This window comes from Tenrec ecaudatus, chromosome 5 (assembly GCF_050624435.1).
Source record: "Tenrec ecaudatus isolate mTenEca1 chromosome 5, mTenEca1.hap1, whole genome shotgun sequence".
NCBI lineage: Eukaryota > Metazoa > Chordata > Mammalia > Afrosoricida > Tenrecidae > Tenrec > Tenrec ecaudatus.
Genome location: NC_134534.1, coordinates 119,905,429 through 119,919,591, shown reverse-complemented (window position 1 = coordinate 119,919,591; position 14,163 = coordinate 119,905,429). Strand labels below are relative to the sequence as shown.

Sequence of the window (14,163 nt, the reverse complement as noted above, 5' to 3'; positions counted from 1 at the left end):
GAACTGTTGACTTTGTAGTTTGCAACCCAACACGTAACCCCTGTACCACCAGGAGGGATCTTTTCTTTGCTACAGGTTGGGTATATTCTTGAGTGTATCATTTTTGTCATTATAAATACTGTTCTTTACTCCATTATAGCTTCTACTTCATGTATATGAATGCTAAAATTTAAAAAAAAATTTATAACTCCACCTAGCTAAATCCTGCGAATAGTTTTCTGTTAATTTTCTGAATTATCCATCCTTATTTATAACTCATTTTCTAATGACTAGGCTTTGATGGTACCTTGTTTGATTACTTCAATGGTTATGAAGATTTAAAAAATAAGAAAGTTCGATTTGTTGGACACGCTAAACAGAGAATACGAGAAGATTATCTTCGAATTTTAAGATATTTCAGGTGAGACTTTTCAAGTTAAATTAACCGGTGCAACGTTCGGTAATGTCCTCAGCTGAGCACCATTCTGGCAGCGTGAAATGCACTGGTCACGTAGGAGTTGGGCCATGGGCAGTTGCTTACTCTAGTAGAGAAGACAGTCTGTTTATGAGTGAACTGCTAGTGCAGATTGTATTTTTAAAGTTGTGATGATTTTATATAATAAAGCATTAAATTATTCCCCCGCCCCCTTTTAATTGAATATTTTTCTGCTCTGCCTATGCTTAAAGCCAACCGTGTGCTAGATTCTGGGAACAGAATTGTGAATGAATGGCTCTGCCTGTATAAGGCTTACAGTTTTGGGAGGTAACACTCCCCCCTCTCGTACCCCCCGATAACCATAATGACTAGTGAAAAATTGAAAATATAAAACAAACTTAAACTTTGGATGGATGAAATTCATACTTGGTAAGTATGAAATGCATTTGAATCATGTGGGTAGTAGTGATTTTTAAACTACAATTTGTTTTTTAAAGCTATAGTTTGTTTAGTACCAAGGCTAAGTAAAGAAGTATCAGTACAAGGGCTGTAGTTCACACATGCACGTTTATTCCAAATAAAATGTATTCACATGTTCTTTGATCTGAGTAACTGCAGACAAGTCCTCTTGTCTCCTTAACTCACTGCCGCCATCGAGTTGATGATGGTGACCCTACAGGACAGGATAGAACTGCCTCTGGGTTTCTGAGAATATAACTGTTTATAGGAGTAGAGCCCAGTCTTTCTCTTGGGGGTGTGGCTGGTGGTGTTGACCTTCGGACCTTACGGATCGCAGCCTAATGTGAAAGCACTGTATCACCGGGGCTCCTATTAGTCTCATTAGGCTCCTTGAAAAAATCCAACCAAACCAGTGGTTTCCAAGGGGATCTGCTAGTACAATTAAATTCAAGGCATAGAGAATTATAAGAACGGTTTTGGGGATTCAAGAAAAGCTTACTGATAAGTTATGAAGAGTTTTAAGAAAATGGAAAGCTGCATTGGTGAGAAAAAGGCGAAGAAAGTTGTGCTGTGGAAGTTTTTCTCTGTCACAATGTACTTATTTTCTTCAAGGGTAGCAAATTTTGTTCTATAAAAATTTTTTTAGGAAATTTTACTCGAACCATGGTACAGCTTTGATTTTACTTTTGAATTTTTTTTTGTTCCCCAAATAAACAGAACATTTTTTTCTTTTAAAAATCCTTTTATTTGGGACTCATACAGCTATTATTACAATACATCCATGCATCCATTGTGTCAAGCACATTTGTACATATGTTGCCATCATCATTTTCCTTTTTTCTTCTTAAAATCATTTTATTTGAGGCTCGTACAACTCTTGTCACAATACATACATCCATTCATTGTCAAGCACATTTGTACATTTGTTGCCATCATCATTCCCAAAACATTTGCTTTCTACTTCAGCCCCTGATATCAGCTCCTCATTTTTCCCTCCCCTTCCCTACTCCCTCATGAAACCTTGAAAATTTATAAATTATCATTTTGTCATGTCTTACACTGTCCGACATCTCCCTTCACCCACTTTTCTGTTCTTGTTTTCAGTCACCAGAGAGGTGGTTATATGTAGATCCTTGTGATTGGTTCCCACTTTCTACCCAACCTTTCTCTTCCCCTCCTGGTATTGCTACGTCTCATTATTGGTCCTGAGGGTTTTATCTGTCCTGGGTTCCCTGTGTTTCCAGCTCTTATCTGTAACCATGTACATGCTGTGGTTGGTCTAGCCAGATTTGTAAGGTAGAATTGGGATCATGATAGTGGGGTGGGGTGGGCGTGGAGGAAGCATTAAAGAACTAGAGGAAAGTGTGTTTCATCCCAAGGCATCAATTTTCATTGGTCTTTTTAATTGTCTACTTTTACATGTATATGAGACCGTTGAAAATACTATGGCTCATGTCAGGCACACTTTAGTCCTCAAAGCGACATCTTTGCTAGTCAACACTTTTTGAAGTCTTTTGCAGCAGATTTGTCCAATGTAATGTGTTGGCTTTTTAAAAAATCATTTTATTGGGGGTTCGTACAATTCTTATCACAATCCATACATCCATCCATTGTGTCAAAAACATGTACATTTGTTGCCATCATCATTCTCAAAACATTTGCCTTCTACTTGAGACCCTTGTTGTTAGGTGCCCTTGTTCCAAAACATAGCGATGCTACGTATCACAGATTGAAACCCTGTCCATCCCATGCCATCCTCACACTTGTTCTTAGGTTTGAACCATTGCTGCAGCCACGGCGTCAGTCCATCTTGTCGAGGGTCTTCCTCTTAGCCTAGCATGATGTGCTTTTTCTAGGAACTGGGCTCTTGAAGTCTTACCACCTTCTCTTCTAAGGAGCATTCTGACCACTTCTAAGACAGATTTGTTATTGTGCTGGCAACCCACAGTAGGCCAGCACCATAATTCACTGTATTGTCCAACTGTATGTGCACGTTAAGTGCCTGGAAAGGTCATGGTTTAGGTCAGTGTCATAGACAAAAACAGAACACGAGTTAGTATTTTCTTGGTTGGAAAAACAACACTAAGCAATTGTCAACTTGATTCTGATTCATGGCAGCCCCAACTCAGAGTAGAACTGTACTCCACAGCCCTTTCTTCAGAGGTGTTTATGGGTGGATATGAACCACTAACATTACTTGAGTGCGTAACTCTTTGAATTAATCAAGGACAAAATCAAGAGTTTCGTAACCCAAAATAAAAACCGACCATGGCTTACTGTGGCCATGCTTTAGCCCAGTGATTCTCTACCTTCCTAATGCTGTGACCCTTTAATAACAGTAGCTCATGTTGTGACTCCCCAGCCATACATGTATTTTCATTGCTACTTCATCACTGTCATTTTGCTACTGTTATGAATCGGACAACCCCTGTGAAAGGGTCGTTCGACCCCCACAGGCTGAGAACCTCTGCTTAGGCCATCTAGATGTAGCTTTTACCATGGGATCCTGTTGTATCTTTGTGAAGCCGAGTGTGGAATTACATGCATTGGTGGCATTTTAATGTCAGATGACAAGACAGAAATAGTCTCACATGTTTATATGTATATTTGTTTTTAAACATTTCAATTAAAATAATTATAAAAGTCTGTCTTAGCTTAGCTGCCTTACCCAGCCACCCGATTTGTCTTGCGTGCAGGAGGAGAAGTCATGCCTGTTTTGGTGGTGAGGATGTTATCAGTAAGAGGCTTTTTGCTCTAGGTTTCACTAATCTTAAACGAGTCACTAATTTTTAAAAATTTGATCTTTTCTCATCTGAAAGAGAGGTGAAGTGACCAGATGATTTCTAGATTCCTCTTACACTTAAGTAGCCCTGCATTGGTTTCTGATGAAGGAAATGTATGCGACAGCGTGACCAGTAAAACTGGGATATGCCAAAGCAGGTCATGCTATCTGGAACTTTTGTCTTGCAGGTTTTATGGAAGAATTGTTGAAAAACCCGATGACCATGATCCTAAAACATTGGAAGCAATTGCAGAAAATGGGAAAGGTCTGGCAGGAATATCAGGAGAGAGGATTTGGGTAGAATTGAAAAAAATCCTTGTTGGTAACCATATAAAGCACCTGGTTAATCTTATGTATGATCTTGATGTGGCCCCTTACATAGGTGAGTTTAAGCAATAAGATGTCTTAATTTGGGGCAGTAAAATATCTGGTTTGTAAATGTATAAGGAAAATTGCTTGAGTAGCCGAAGAGAATTTCTTAACGGAGAGATGTGATAGTTTATGATAGGGTAAATTTTGGGGTCAGAAGTAGGAACGTTTTGTCATACATGAAGGATAGATCCCAGAGAGCACACTGAATGCGGGAGTTGGACAGGGCCTGGGTTTGACTGGGGCTCTGTCACTTAGGCTTTGTAATCTGAGTTCCTTACACTTTGGTTTCTGAGTCTAAAATCCTACCCACTGAAAGTTGATTCCAACTCACCAGTACCATATAAGACTGATTAGAACTTCTTAACATTTCCAAGACTGAATCTATGAGAGCAGAAAGCCTGCTCTTTCTTCAGCAGAAATGGCTGGTGGCCTTGAACTATCACCTTTAGCAGGCCAAACACCTAACTCACTGAGCAAATGTTTCCTTCAGAAATAGAAATAGCGTTTTTTTGGCCCACCAAGCCCTGAGGATGATATTCCCACTCAGAGAGAGGACCATAGGGCTGGCCCCACTATAAGACACGACATCCCTCACTGACCCATAGTGCTACGGGGGACAACACAGTGGGAATTGCACCTGATCTGACCCCAACACACTGAGACGAAACGCTAAGGGTGTGCAACAGAACAGCAAGGGGAACTGACAAAAAAAGCCTCCAAGGAATACCAAAAATCGACTTTGGTGTCAGGGCTTGGCACCCCATCAGACTTGACTAGAAAACACTCCTAAAGGTCAAGAAACAGACCTTGAACTATTTACAGGCTTTTCTTGTCTTTTTTTTTTTTTTGTGGTTTTGTTTTGCTGTTTTGTTTTTTGTGCATATTATTATTTCTGCAGGTCTACCTAGATAAGATAGGCAGGATAAACAATCTGGAGGAGAAAACAACAGGACTGAGGGTTCTAGGGAAACATGGGAGAGGGGATGGCTAGGGAAACCCAAGGTGTTAACAAACCCAGGGACAAGGGAACAAGTGATCCAAAATCGATGGCGAGGAGGCTGTAGGAGGCCTAGTAGGGCTTGATCAAGGGCAGTGTAACCGAGAGGAATTACTGAAACCCCAATGAAGGCTGAACATGGTAGTGGGACAAGAGGAAAGGAAAAGGAAAAAGAGAACTAGGAGGCAAAGGGCATGTATAGAGGTCTAAATACAGGCATGTGCATATGTAAATATATGACAGTGGGGAAATAGCTGTGTATATATTTATAGGTCTAGTATTAAGGCAGCAGGTGGACACTGGGCCTCCACTCAAGCACTCCCTCAACGCAAGAACATTTTGTTCTATTAAACTGGCGTCCTATGATGCTCACCTTCCCACAAAGCGGGTGCATAAATGTGAAAGAAAGCTGATGGAAGCTATCAAAAGACTGGGGTCTTAAAGGCTTGAAGGTAAACAAGCGGCCATCTAGCTCAGAAGCAACAAAGCCCACATGGAAGAAGCATACCAGCCCGTGTGACCACAAGGTGTTGAAGGGATCAGGTATCAAGCATCAAAGAACGAAAAATCATATAATTGTGAATGAGGGGGAATGCAGAGTGGAGACCCAAAGCCCATCTGCAGGCAACTGGACATCCCCTTACAGAAGGGTTGGGGGGAAGAGACGAGCCAGTAGGTGCAGTGTAGCTACGATAAAACATACAACTTTTCCTCTAGTTCTCTAATGCTTCCCCCCACTATCATGATCCCAATTCTACCTTACAAATCTGGCTAGACCAGAGGATGTACACTGGTTCAGATAAGAGCTGGAAACTGAATCCAGGACAGAACTCCCTCATGACCAATGAGAGTAGTGATACCAGGAGGGTAAGGGGAAGGTAAGAGAGAAAGGGGAACCAATGAACGATGTACAACAGAAAAGTGGGTGAAGGGAGACATCGGACAGTGTAAGACATGGAAAAATAATTTATAAATTATTATGGTTTTTGGGGGGATGGAGGGAGGAAAATGAGCATCTGATACCAAGGGCTCAAGTAGAAAGATGTTTTGAGAATGATGGTGGCAACAAATGTACAAATGTGCTTGACACAGTGGATGTATGTATGCATTGTGATGAGTTGTATGAGTCCCCCATAGAAAGATAAAAAATAGCATCTATTTAGTAAAGGGCCTAAGTGTATTAATACATGTCAAGTTCATAGAAGAGTGACATATGTAGAAATTGTTTAGTTGTGCTGTTCAGAAAAGGAAAAGTGGGTTTATACAGTTTATCACACTCCGAGGTTTGTTTAAATACCCCAAACCAAATCTGTCGGATTCCTTCCTTCTCCTGGCAACCAATTGTGCGAGAGAATAGCGCTCCCTCAGTTGTAATCTTTACTGCCAGGACTTTCGTGGGTCCACAGAGTGGGTTCAAACTGCCAACCTGTAGGTGTGTAGTATAACAACAGTACAAGCACACTGATACAATCACAGAAGATAGAAAATTGATGGAGTAGGTGGGTGGATGTTGAATCCAGACGGGTTCCTTTTGGAAGAGTATTTCTGGTGGATGCCACTTCCATTGCTGCTGCCTCTGAGCTTTGGTTCATGGCAGTAAGAGCATTACAGGGTCTCCCCGTAAGATGTGGAAGAGTGACATGGGAGAGGATCACAGCAGTACAAGGGGTCACTTGTAAGGAGTGAGACGAGTCTTTTTGTAGTCTTAACAACAATGGTTCAATTAGGAAATGTGCCTTTATTAAATGCATCCATTCTAAAAACTTGAAAAATGCTTTTGTCTCCTAGGTTTACCTGCTAATGCCAGCTTAGATGAATTTAACAAAGTCAGCAAAAATGTTGAAGGTTTTTCACCAAAACCGATGACACTCTTGGCTTCATTATTCAAAGTACAGGAGGATGTAACAAAATTGGATTTGAGATTAAAGATTTCAAAGGAAGAGAAGAACCTCGGCTTATTTATAGTTAAAAATAGGAATGATTTAATTAAAGCACCTGATAGTTCAGAACCATTGAAACCCTATCAAGACTTCATTATAGATGTAAGTAGATACTAGCCTTGAGTTTCACTCAACTGTGACAGAATACCGATCATCCTAAGCCAACTTTAGAACATATTTATTAAAACAGACCTATGATGTGATGTGAAAATCCTTTCTTTGACTACCTGTTAAAATGTTAGGCTAAGTTCTCTGTGGTGAGACTAAGTGTTTGATCTTGATCTCAGTCTAGGGACTCGGATGCGACTGGTCGTGTATGTGAACTACTGAAGTACCAAGGAGAGCGTTGTCTTCTGAAGGAAATGCAGCAGTGGTCCATCCCTTTGTTTCCTGTCAGTGGCCACGACATCAGGAAAGTGGGAATTTTTTCAGGAAAAGAAATTGGAGCTCTGTTACAACAGTTGAGAGAACAGTGGAAAAAAAGTGGATACCAAATGGATAAAGACGAACTTCTGAGCTACATAAAGAAGACCGGAAACTGATGTTGGCTGGCTACTAAAAGGTGGAAAATTATGGGTAACCCTAAAGTTCCCCCTCCCTCTTAATTAACCCCCATCCTCCCCCCCTTGTTGCGTTTTCAGAGACTTGAATATACTGCAGAATAAAAATCTGCTCTTAGTACTTTTTTAAAAGAGTAAAGGTCTTTATGAAATATAAATACATTTTAGGTACCAAGCTCTACACTAACATCTAACTCTTCTTAGCCTGATTTATGTTGTGGAACCTTAGAATTCTCTTGGAGTAGTTCCTACTAAACAGTTGGCTTCTCCTAGGATTGATCTTCAAAAGTGGTATAGGAGAAAGAATGCTTTCAGTTGAAAAACTTACTTTATGAAACCATTGTCTGCTTTATGTGCCAGTTCTTAAACTGAATTCTATAATAAGCTTACGCTTGAAAGGAAAATGATACATGTATATGTCTTTAAAAAACATGAATGTAAATGTGTCTTGACGTAGCTGGAAGATACATATAGCTAATACTTTTTCTTAATGGCTTCGTCACCTATATCTAACGAAGGTAAATTAGTTTGAGGTGTACTCTTGAGCTCACTGTCTTAATAAACGATCCCTTTGGAATTGGAAGATAGATAGGATTATGTAGTACCTGACAGAGTACATCAGGTAACATATACACTTACACAGTATGCTCCTTTTTCTCAGTACACCTGACTCTTGAACAACGTGGGTTTGAACTGAGTAAGACATAAATTCTTAAAAAGCACCATGATGCCAATCATTTGTATGAGCAGCTCATAGTAAATCACATCCGGCAGTCAAAAGGGTGCTCTCACAATTCTGTGGCTGTTTCATTGTGTTCAATGTAATATAAGTCAGCCTGGTGGCACTCTGGGATAAGCCTTGGGCTGCTAACCTCAAAGTTGGTATTTCAAAATCACCAGCTATTCCTAGAAAGAGGCTGATTGTACCCAGTCAGATTTATAGTCTTGGAAGGTCACAATATATTTAAGATCACAGTTGACTTGATAGCCATTGATTTTTGGGGGGAGGGGAGGGGGGTGCTAGTGTGACACTGTAAGCCTGGAGTCATGCCACAGGACCCAGACGGAATACTCTTAGATATGCTCCTAAGAAGCAAAGTCACGAGGGCTTAAAAAAGTTGCAGTGCTTGCAGTGTACACAGGTCTGGTTGCCCATAACTTTAAGATAAATTAATCCAGTATAAGGACCGTTGTAAAAAACAATCATGAAGCTTTTGTTAAAGTAGCATTTGTGAAGAGCTGGTCCTTTATCTCCTATTGAAAAAAAAAACGCAGCTTTTATGTAGGTATAAAATACGGACTAATGGACCGGTACTGCTAAGGCTTCCAGAGTAGGCTGTTGGCATTTCACTTTTGCGGAGTCACAAGTTTATACAACCGTAAGCCCCACACTGTTCAAGGGAAAACTATAGTTAAAGGATTTTTTGGCATACTTTACATCTTTAAAAAGTACAGTCTGTAGGGACGCTTTAATGTGAGTTCTAAATTATTTTCAGTAGGTCAACAACTTTTGCAAACAACTTTTAACTGAGTTTCCTTTCTGGGTAACCAGTGATAGAAATTTTGATCTTTAGATCACTTAAAAAATATATATGTGTGTATATATATATATATCAAAGCCCAGCTAAAAGGAAGCATAACAAATACTAGAATTTAAATAACACTAAAATTTATATCTATATAGATCCAACAGTAATAGAATTCCTACTATATCCTATATAGAAGTGTACAGCTTTAGCTATTTCAAATGTCTGGTGTTTGATACGTGTAAAACACTTATTTTAAAATAGTGTTATATACATGTTTTTATATATATCGGAAAATTTTATTTGAAAATGCCAGTGAGTAATATAGAAGAACATTCTGAGATTACAGCCAACACTGTTTTGCACTGCAACTGGCTTAGGCGCGTGCTAAAAAGGCCTCCGTGAGTGAGCCAGCCTCTGTGGAAGCATCCATAACACAGCAGGGGTAAGTGTCTAGTTCAGTGTTCCGACTGTATGAACCACCAGTGACATGACCAGATCTATAAACACATTGTTGTGTGAGAGTATCTTGGGCACATCAAATAAGGCCGCAGACAAACTTGAAGCAACTGACAGCGTTCTTGAGCTGCTTTCCTTTACTGCTTACATAATTATACATGATATTCAGAAAAAGCATTAAAAACCATGGCATGTTTGATAAACAAAATGTTGGTAATACAACATTACCTATAACAAGTCCATTTTTGGCCTTACACTAGTTTGATTCAAAGTTCACATCCAACTGAACCTTTGCCCCACTGACATATGAAGGAATATCAATAAAACAAGTTAATTACACAAGTATGAAAAAGATCACCTAAACCCTTGAATGAAAGCAAAGAGGTAGGTGGCAAATCAGTCTATCCACAACTTCAACTTTGAAAATTATTTCTTACACATACACTATTTGCTTATGAGTACATTTTTACATTATTTATTAGTTTTGCTTTTAAAGTTTACAGGTTTTCTTTGATTTACATTGAACAAAAGAAGCCTACAAAATACACCACCACTTCTAGCCTGTTTACAAGGAATTTTGCTTTAGCATTTCTAACCCATAATATTTTAGGTTCAAATTAAGCTTGCCTTTTGAAAAACAGCTTGATGTAGAGAACCTATAGTTAGGGTTCAAACAACTATTGAGCAAATACACAGAATACTATTTCTCTCACTTAACAAGAAATGAAAATGTAATTTTGGGGCTTCAACTGCATATTTTAACTCTTCAATATTGTCAAGATTTACAAATCAATATACCAGAAACAAAAGAAAGTTAAAAGGAGCAAAACCCTTTTAAAACAATACACACCAACGTGCCTCTTTCAAAAAGGATCATGTGTATCCTTGTGCGCTTGGCACCTGGCTTTTAGATCCTCCTGCCTGGAGCACTGGCCGAACTATCCTGACTTAAAAACTCTTACAGTCAAGCAAGTGACTGATCTCACATTATAGGAACTGAAAACAGTCCTATATTTCATTTGTACAGGAAACAACGTCACTTTTGAAGATACCCTCAAGACTTATCAATGAAATGGTGTGGAGCTACTAAAAGATACTCCGGAAACGGAACATAACATTTTAGACTGCTTTTCACTGTTCCCAGTAATACAACTTAAAACTCTTCATCCACAGTTTAAGAAAGTGACCCTTTAATGTAATGCTGCCATTCAATTTTCAAAGCACATCTGATTTCAAAATGCCACCTTGTTCAAATCACTTTCTGTCCTCTCCATATCTACTTATAAGCAAAGTATTACTTTGTCTGGGCTTACTTCATCTTCAGTGTCTGGGATAGTGGGCAACAAAGCGGAACGTGTCAACCCCCAAAATTTTTGAGGTGACATGTCTTTTTTGGTGGCTGTAAATTTCCATCCAATATGGCTTGCACAGATCCTGCACTGAGCAATAGTCCAGGCATACCTAAAAAAATAAGGAATGAATTCAGCCAAGGAAACACAGCTTTGGGCCCAGAACCTGTATCAGATAAGCCTGTTGTCCCATAGTATTAAGGATTGAGAACAAATACATATACTACGTGATTCACATACTATGCTAAACAAACTTTTAAAGTGATTTTCTAGTTGTGCACTTCATATGGTAATGCATTTGTCTTTATAATTTGGTGACTATGCTCAACTTTGTTCTCTCATGAAAAGAAAGCAAAAGATTAATGTTACTAGGATTCCTGGTTATAAGACCACATTCTGACCCTGACTTGCTTTTCTTTTGTTGTTTGCATTGCAGCTAAGGTTAGGAAATGGCACCGCCAGCAGAAATGTGCACTGCCCTGATGCCTGAGTTAACTTCAACACTGCCTCTTACTCTCACCAGAGAAAACAGCCTACGGGCTAGTGTAAAATATAAAGGACGTTTGTTTGACACAAAATAGATATATGTGTGGATTGTGATAAGAGCTGTAAGCCCCCCCCAAAAGTATTATTCAAGATAATAATTTAACCAGAATTAAATACCAGAGTATTTCTGTTGTTGAAAAAGCTAAACCAAACCATGTACTTGTAACAATTTCCTTTCTTATCCTATGAAGATATACAATCGCCAATATTTAGCATTTGTTAGTAATTCTTGTGCCAAATAATCTAAATGACAAGGTCTAATTCCAGAGCAGCAAACACAGCCACTGTAAGCTGTCTCTTTCAAAATATAAGGCTGACCTAGAATTTGGAACAAAAGACAAGTTCTCAGGTGATGCTGCTCGTCTTCAAATCACGTTTTGATAATCACTCGGCTTAGGCATACGTGTAGGAAGAACGGCAAGATTCCATGGATTCTGCATCTTTTTAGCGTATCACTGCTCGGGAAACATTCTTTGGATTTCACTATTCCAGAATGTGTGGTCCGGGCCATGAAAGAGTTGATTTGCAGAATGAGATGAGCTCAAAAGAAATGTGTAGGAACTGGACAGCACTTGCTGGAGGATGACGTAGGCTACCGACCTTCTTTCAACAGTCAATAAAATTGCAAAAGGCATAAAAAGCATGATCGTTGCTTCTAGCCCTTAATGAAATGAAAAGCTTTTATATTTAAAAACTTAATATAATTATTTCATTGTCTTTTTTATAATTCTAGAAACTATGCTAATGACTCTAGTTCTTTTCTACCCAATTTTAAGCAAATAAAGCCAATGAAAAAGAGCACCATAACATTACCCCGGGAACCAGCTGTGTTCTGTTGAAGCCCGGCCTATCAGATTCAAGTTGCAGGTCTTGTACACAGTCAGCGTCTCATGCACGTACCCATGAGGATTCACATAAGCCGCCATTGGCCCACACAAAGATAAACTAGAACAGAGACCCAACATGAAGGAGTCAAAAGTAGTTCTAATGGTTTAAATTTATTTCAATGTTCACCAAGAAATGAGGTCATGCTATAAAAATACATAGTTCCTTTAAACTTTCAGTTTTTGGTAATCCAGAATTTTAGAAAGAAGATAGGTGGGTGGCCATCAGCCCCATTTTGTTCAGTCTGAATGTTTTTCATGACTCAAATGGTAATAGTATTAGTTTTTAAAGCCTTCATTACATTGTAAAATATACAGATCTGAAGCCCTTAATCACAAGAAAGGTATTTTCAATGAAAGATTTTCAATAAGAAGTTGGGAGGCGAATTTGGAAACTTAAGGCCCAGTTTTTAAAGTTTACCATGCTGTTGCCTATAGTAACGCTTATTCTAGCTATTGTTGCTTTGAGCATTTAGTCAGGAAGAGTGCCTATCCAAACGGAATTCATTTTTCAGAATTAATTTGCTAAATGTTATATAGAAAAATGGAAATGTAACCTAACTTTAATTCTGACAAGGTAGCTGGAAAATGTACTCAGACGCATTCTAAAAATATAAGAATGATCTCACCTGAATATTTCATTTTTGGTGGTTATTTCTGTTTCTTGACATTGTTTACAGCAAAGGGAAGTACACTAAACATTTAAGAGGAAATTATCAGTGGGAAACTTCATTTTATTGTATAATTACATACCTTACCAATACATTTTTCTAGGGTACTGTACACTCAATACCAAAATACCATGTTTTCATTCCAACCCCATTAAAACACTTGAAAGGATTTTAAAAAGTGCGTCCAAACCCAGAACCTGCCACATGTTCAGTTATAAAACTAAATGACAATCTAGGATAAAGGAAAATGACTATCTGATACTTAGCCACAGATGTACTATGTAGGGAACTCAAAAGTTTATTCAGATACAAGTACTAGATTAAATACATTTGAGGAAAGCAAAATAATTTTGAGTTTGTCTACAAGACTCCAGATGGAATGTCTGTTTTTCTTTTAACTACACGTAAAGCAGGCCAGCAAACTGCTCTTATTCACTGCAATGACTGTGACGACTGGTCCCAAGAATACAGCCTAGTTCTTTAGACTGATAGAGCGTGGGGGTCACAACATTCACCTTACTTACTTTATTCATAATGTCTAGCTCACAGCGAAGTCGTTGGATAGCACTACCAATTTTAAGGAGCTGGATCCTTAATACATCATCAATGGGAAGACAAGCGGCTACTCTGTAAGAAAAATCTTAAAGACATTGTGAGTTTTTCCATTTTAAACTCATCGGTCTAAAACTCTCAAAGGTAACTTCCTTTTTGAATAACCTCATCTAAAGGGTTTCCAAAAGATACATTTTGTACAATTAAAAACAATGCTAAAATATACCAATATTTAACATGTACCATTATAAAACTTATTTTCCCCATACTTTTTCTATAAAATGTTATCTTTAAAATATGAAATCAAATCCAGGGTAGAAAGTCACTTTACGTGACAAAAAGTAGAGAAATAGTTAAACTGAACAGGATAAGCCAATATAGAACTTACATGTAACTAGGTTAAACTGTACTAGAATTGATTTTTTTTTTAAGGCTATTAAAGGACGGGATGGGAGGTCTTTGCACCCAAGAAGGCGTTTTTGGATGAAAGAAAGTCTTTTATAATAATCTGAACTTTTTATGGAAAACTTGCCTAAAATTAGAAGGCACACGACTGTAATAAGGTGACCAGATATCCCGATTTTTAAGTTTTTCCCGCATCCTGCAGCGTTTTAAGAAAGTCCCGATGTTTGGAAAGAACGCACGACAAGC

At 38.5% G+C, this 14,163-nt stretch overlaps 2 protein-coding genes across 6 annotated transcripts in view; one reads left to right on the top strand and one right to left on the bottom strand.

The window, feature by feature from the left end:
- The window catches only part of TRNT1 (tRNA nucleotidyl transferase 1), a 27,845-nt gene extending 14,940 nt beyond the window's left edge, over window positions 1-12,905 (top strand). For 3 of the 4 annotated variants that reach the window (XM_075549876.1, XM_075549877.1, XM_075549878.1), the window contains exons 5-9: window positions 274-400; window positions 3,845-4,038; window positions 6,814-7,067; window positions 7,253-7,527; window positions 11,296-12,905. In XM_075549876.1, coding sequence (XP_075405991.1) covers window positions 274-400; window positions 3,845-4,038; window positions 6,814-7,067; window positions 7,253-7,507 — 830 coding nt within the window. In that variant the 3' untranslated portion in view covers window positions 7,508-7,527; window positions 11,296-12,905. Of the gene's footprint in view, window positions 1-273; window positions 401-3,844; window positions 4,039-6,813; window positions 7,068-7,252; window positions 7,528-10,537; window positions 10,984-11,295 lie in introns of those variants that run through there. The other variant, XM_075549879.1, reaches the window with a different exon arrangement.
- The window catches only part of CRBN (cereblon), a 26,739-nt gene continuing 22,205 nt past the window's right edge, over window positions 9,630-14,163 (bottom strand). For both annotated transcript variants that reach the window (XM_075549874.1, XM_075549875.1), the window contains exons 8-11: window positions 13,485-13,600; window positions 12,919-12,983; window positions 12,219-12,350; window positions 9,630-10,971 (exon numbers count right to left, since the gene is read on the bottom strand). In XM_075549874.1, coding sequence (XP_075405989.1) covers window positions 10,791-10,971; window positions 12,219-12,350; window positions 12,919-12,983; window positions 13,485-13,600 — 494 coding nt within the window. In that variant the 3' untranslated portion in view covers window positions 9,630-10,790. The remainder of the gene's footprint in view (window positions 10,972-12,218; window positions 12,351-12,918; window positions 12,984-13,484; window positions 13,601-14,163) is intronic.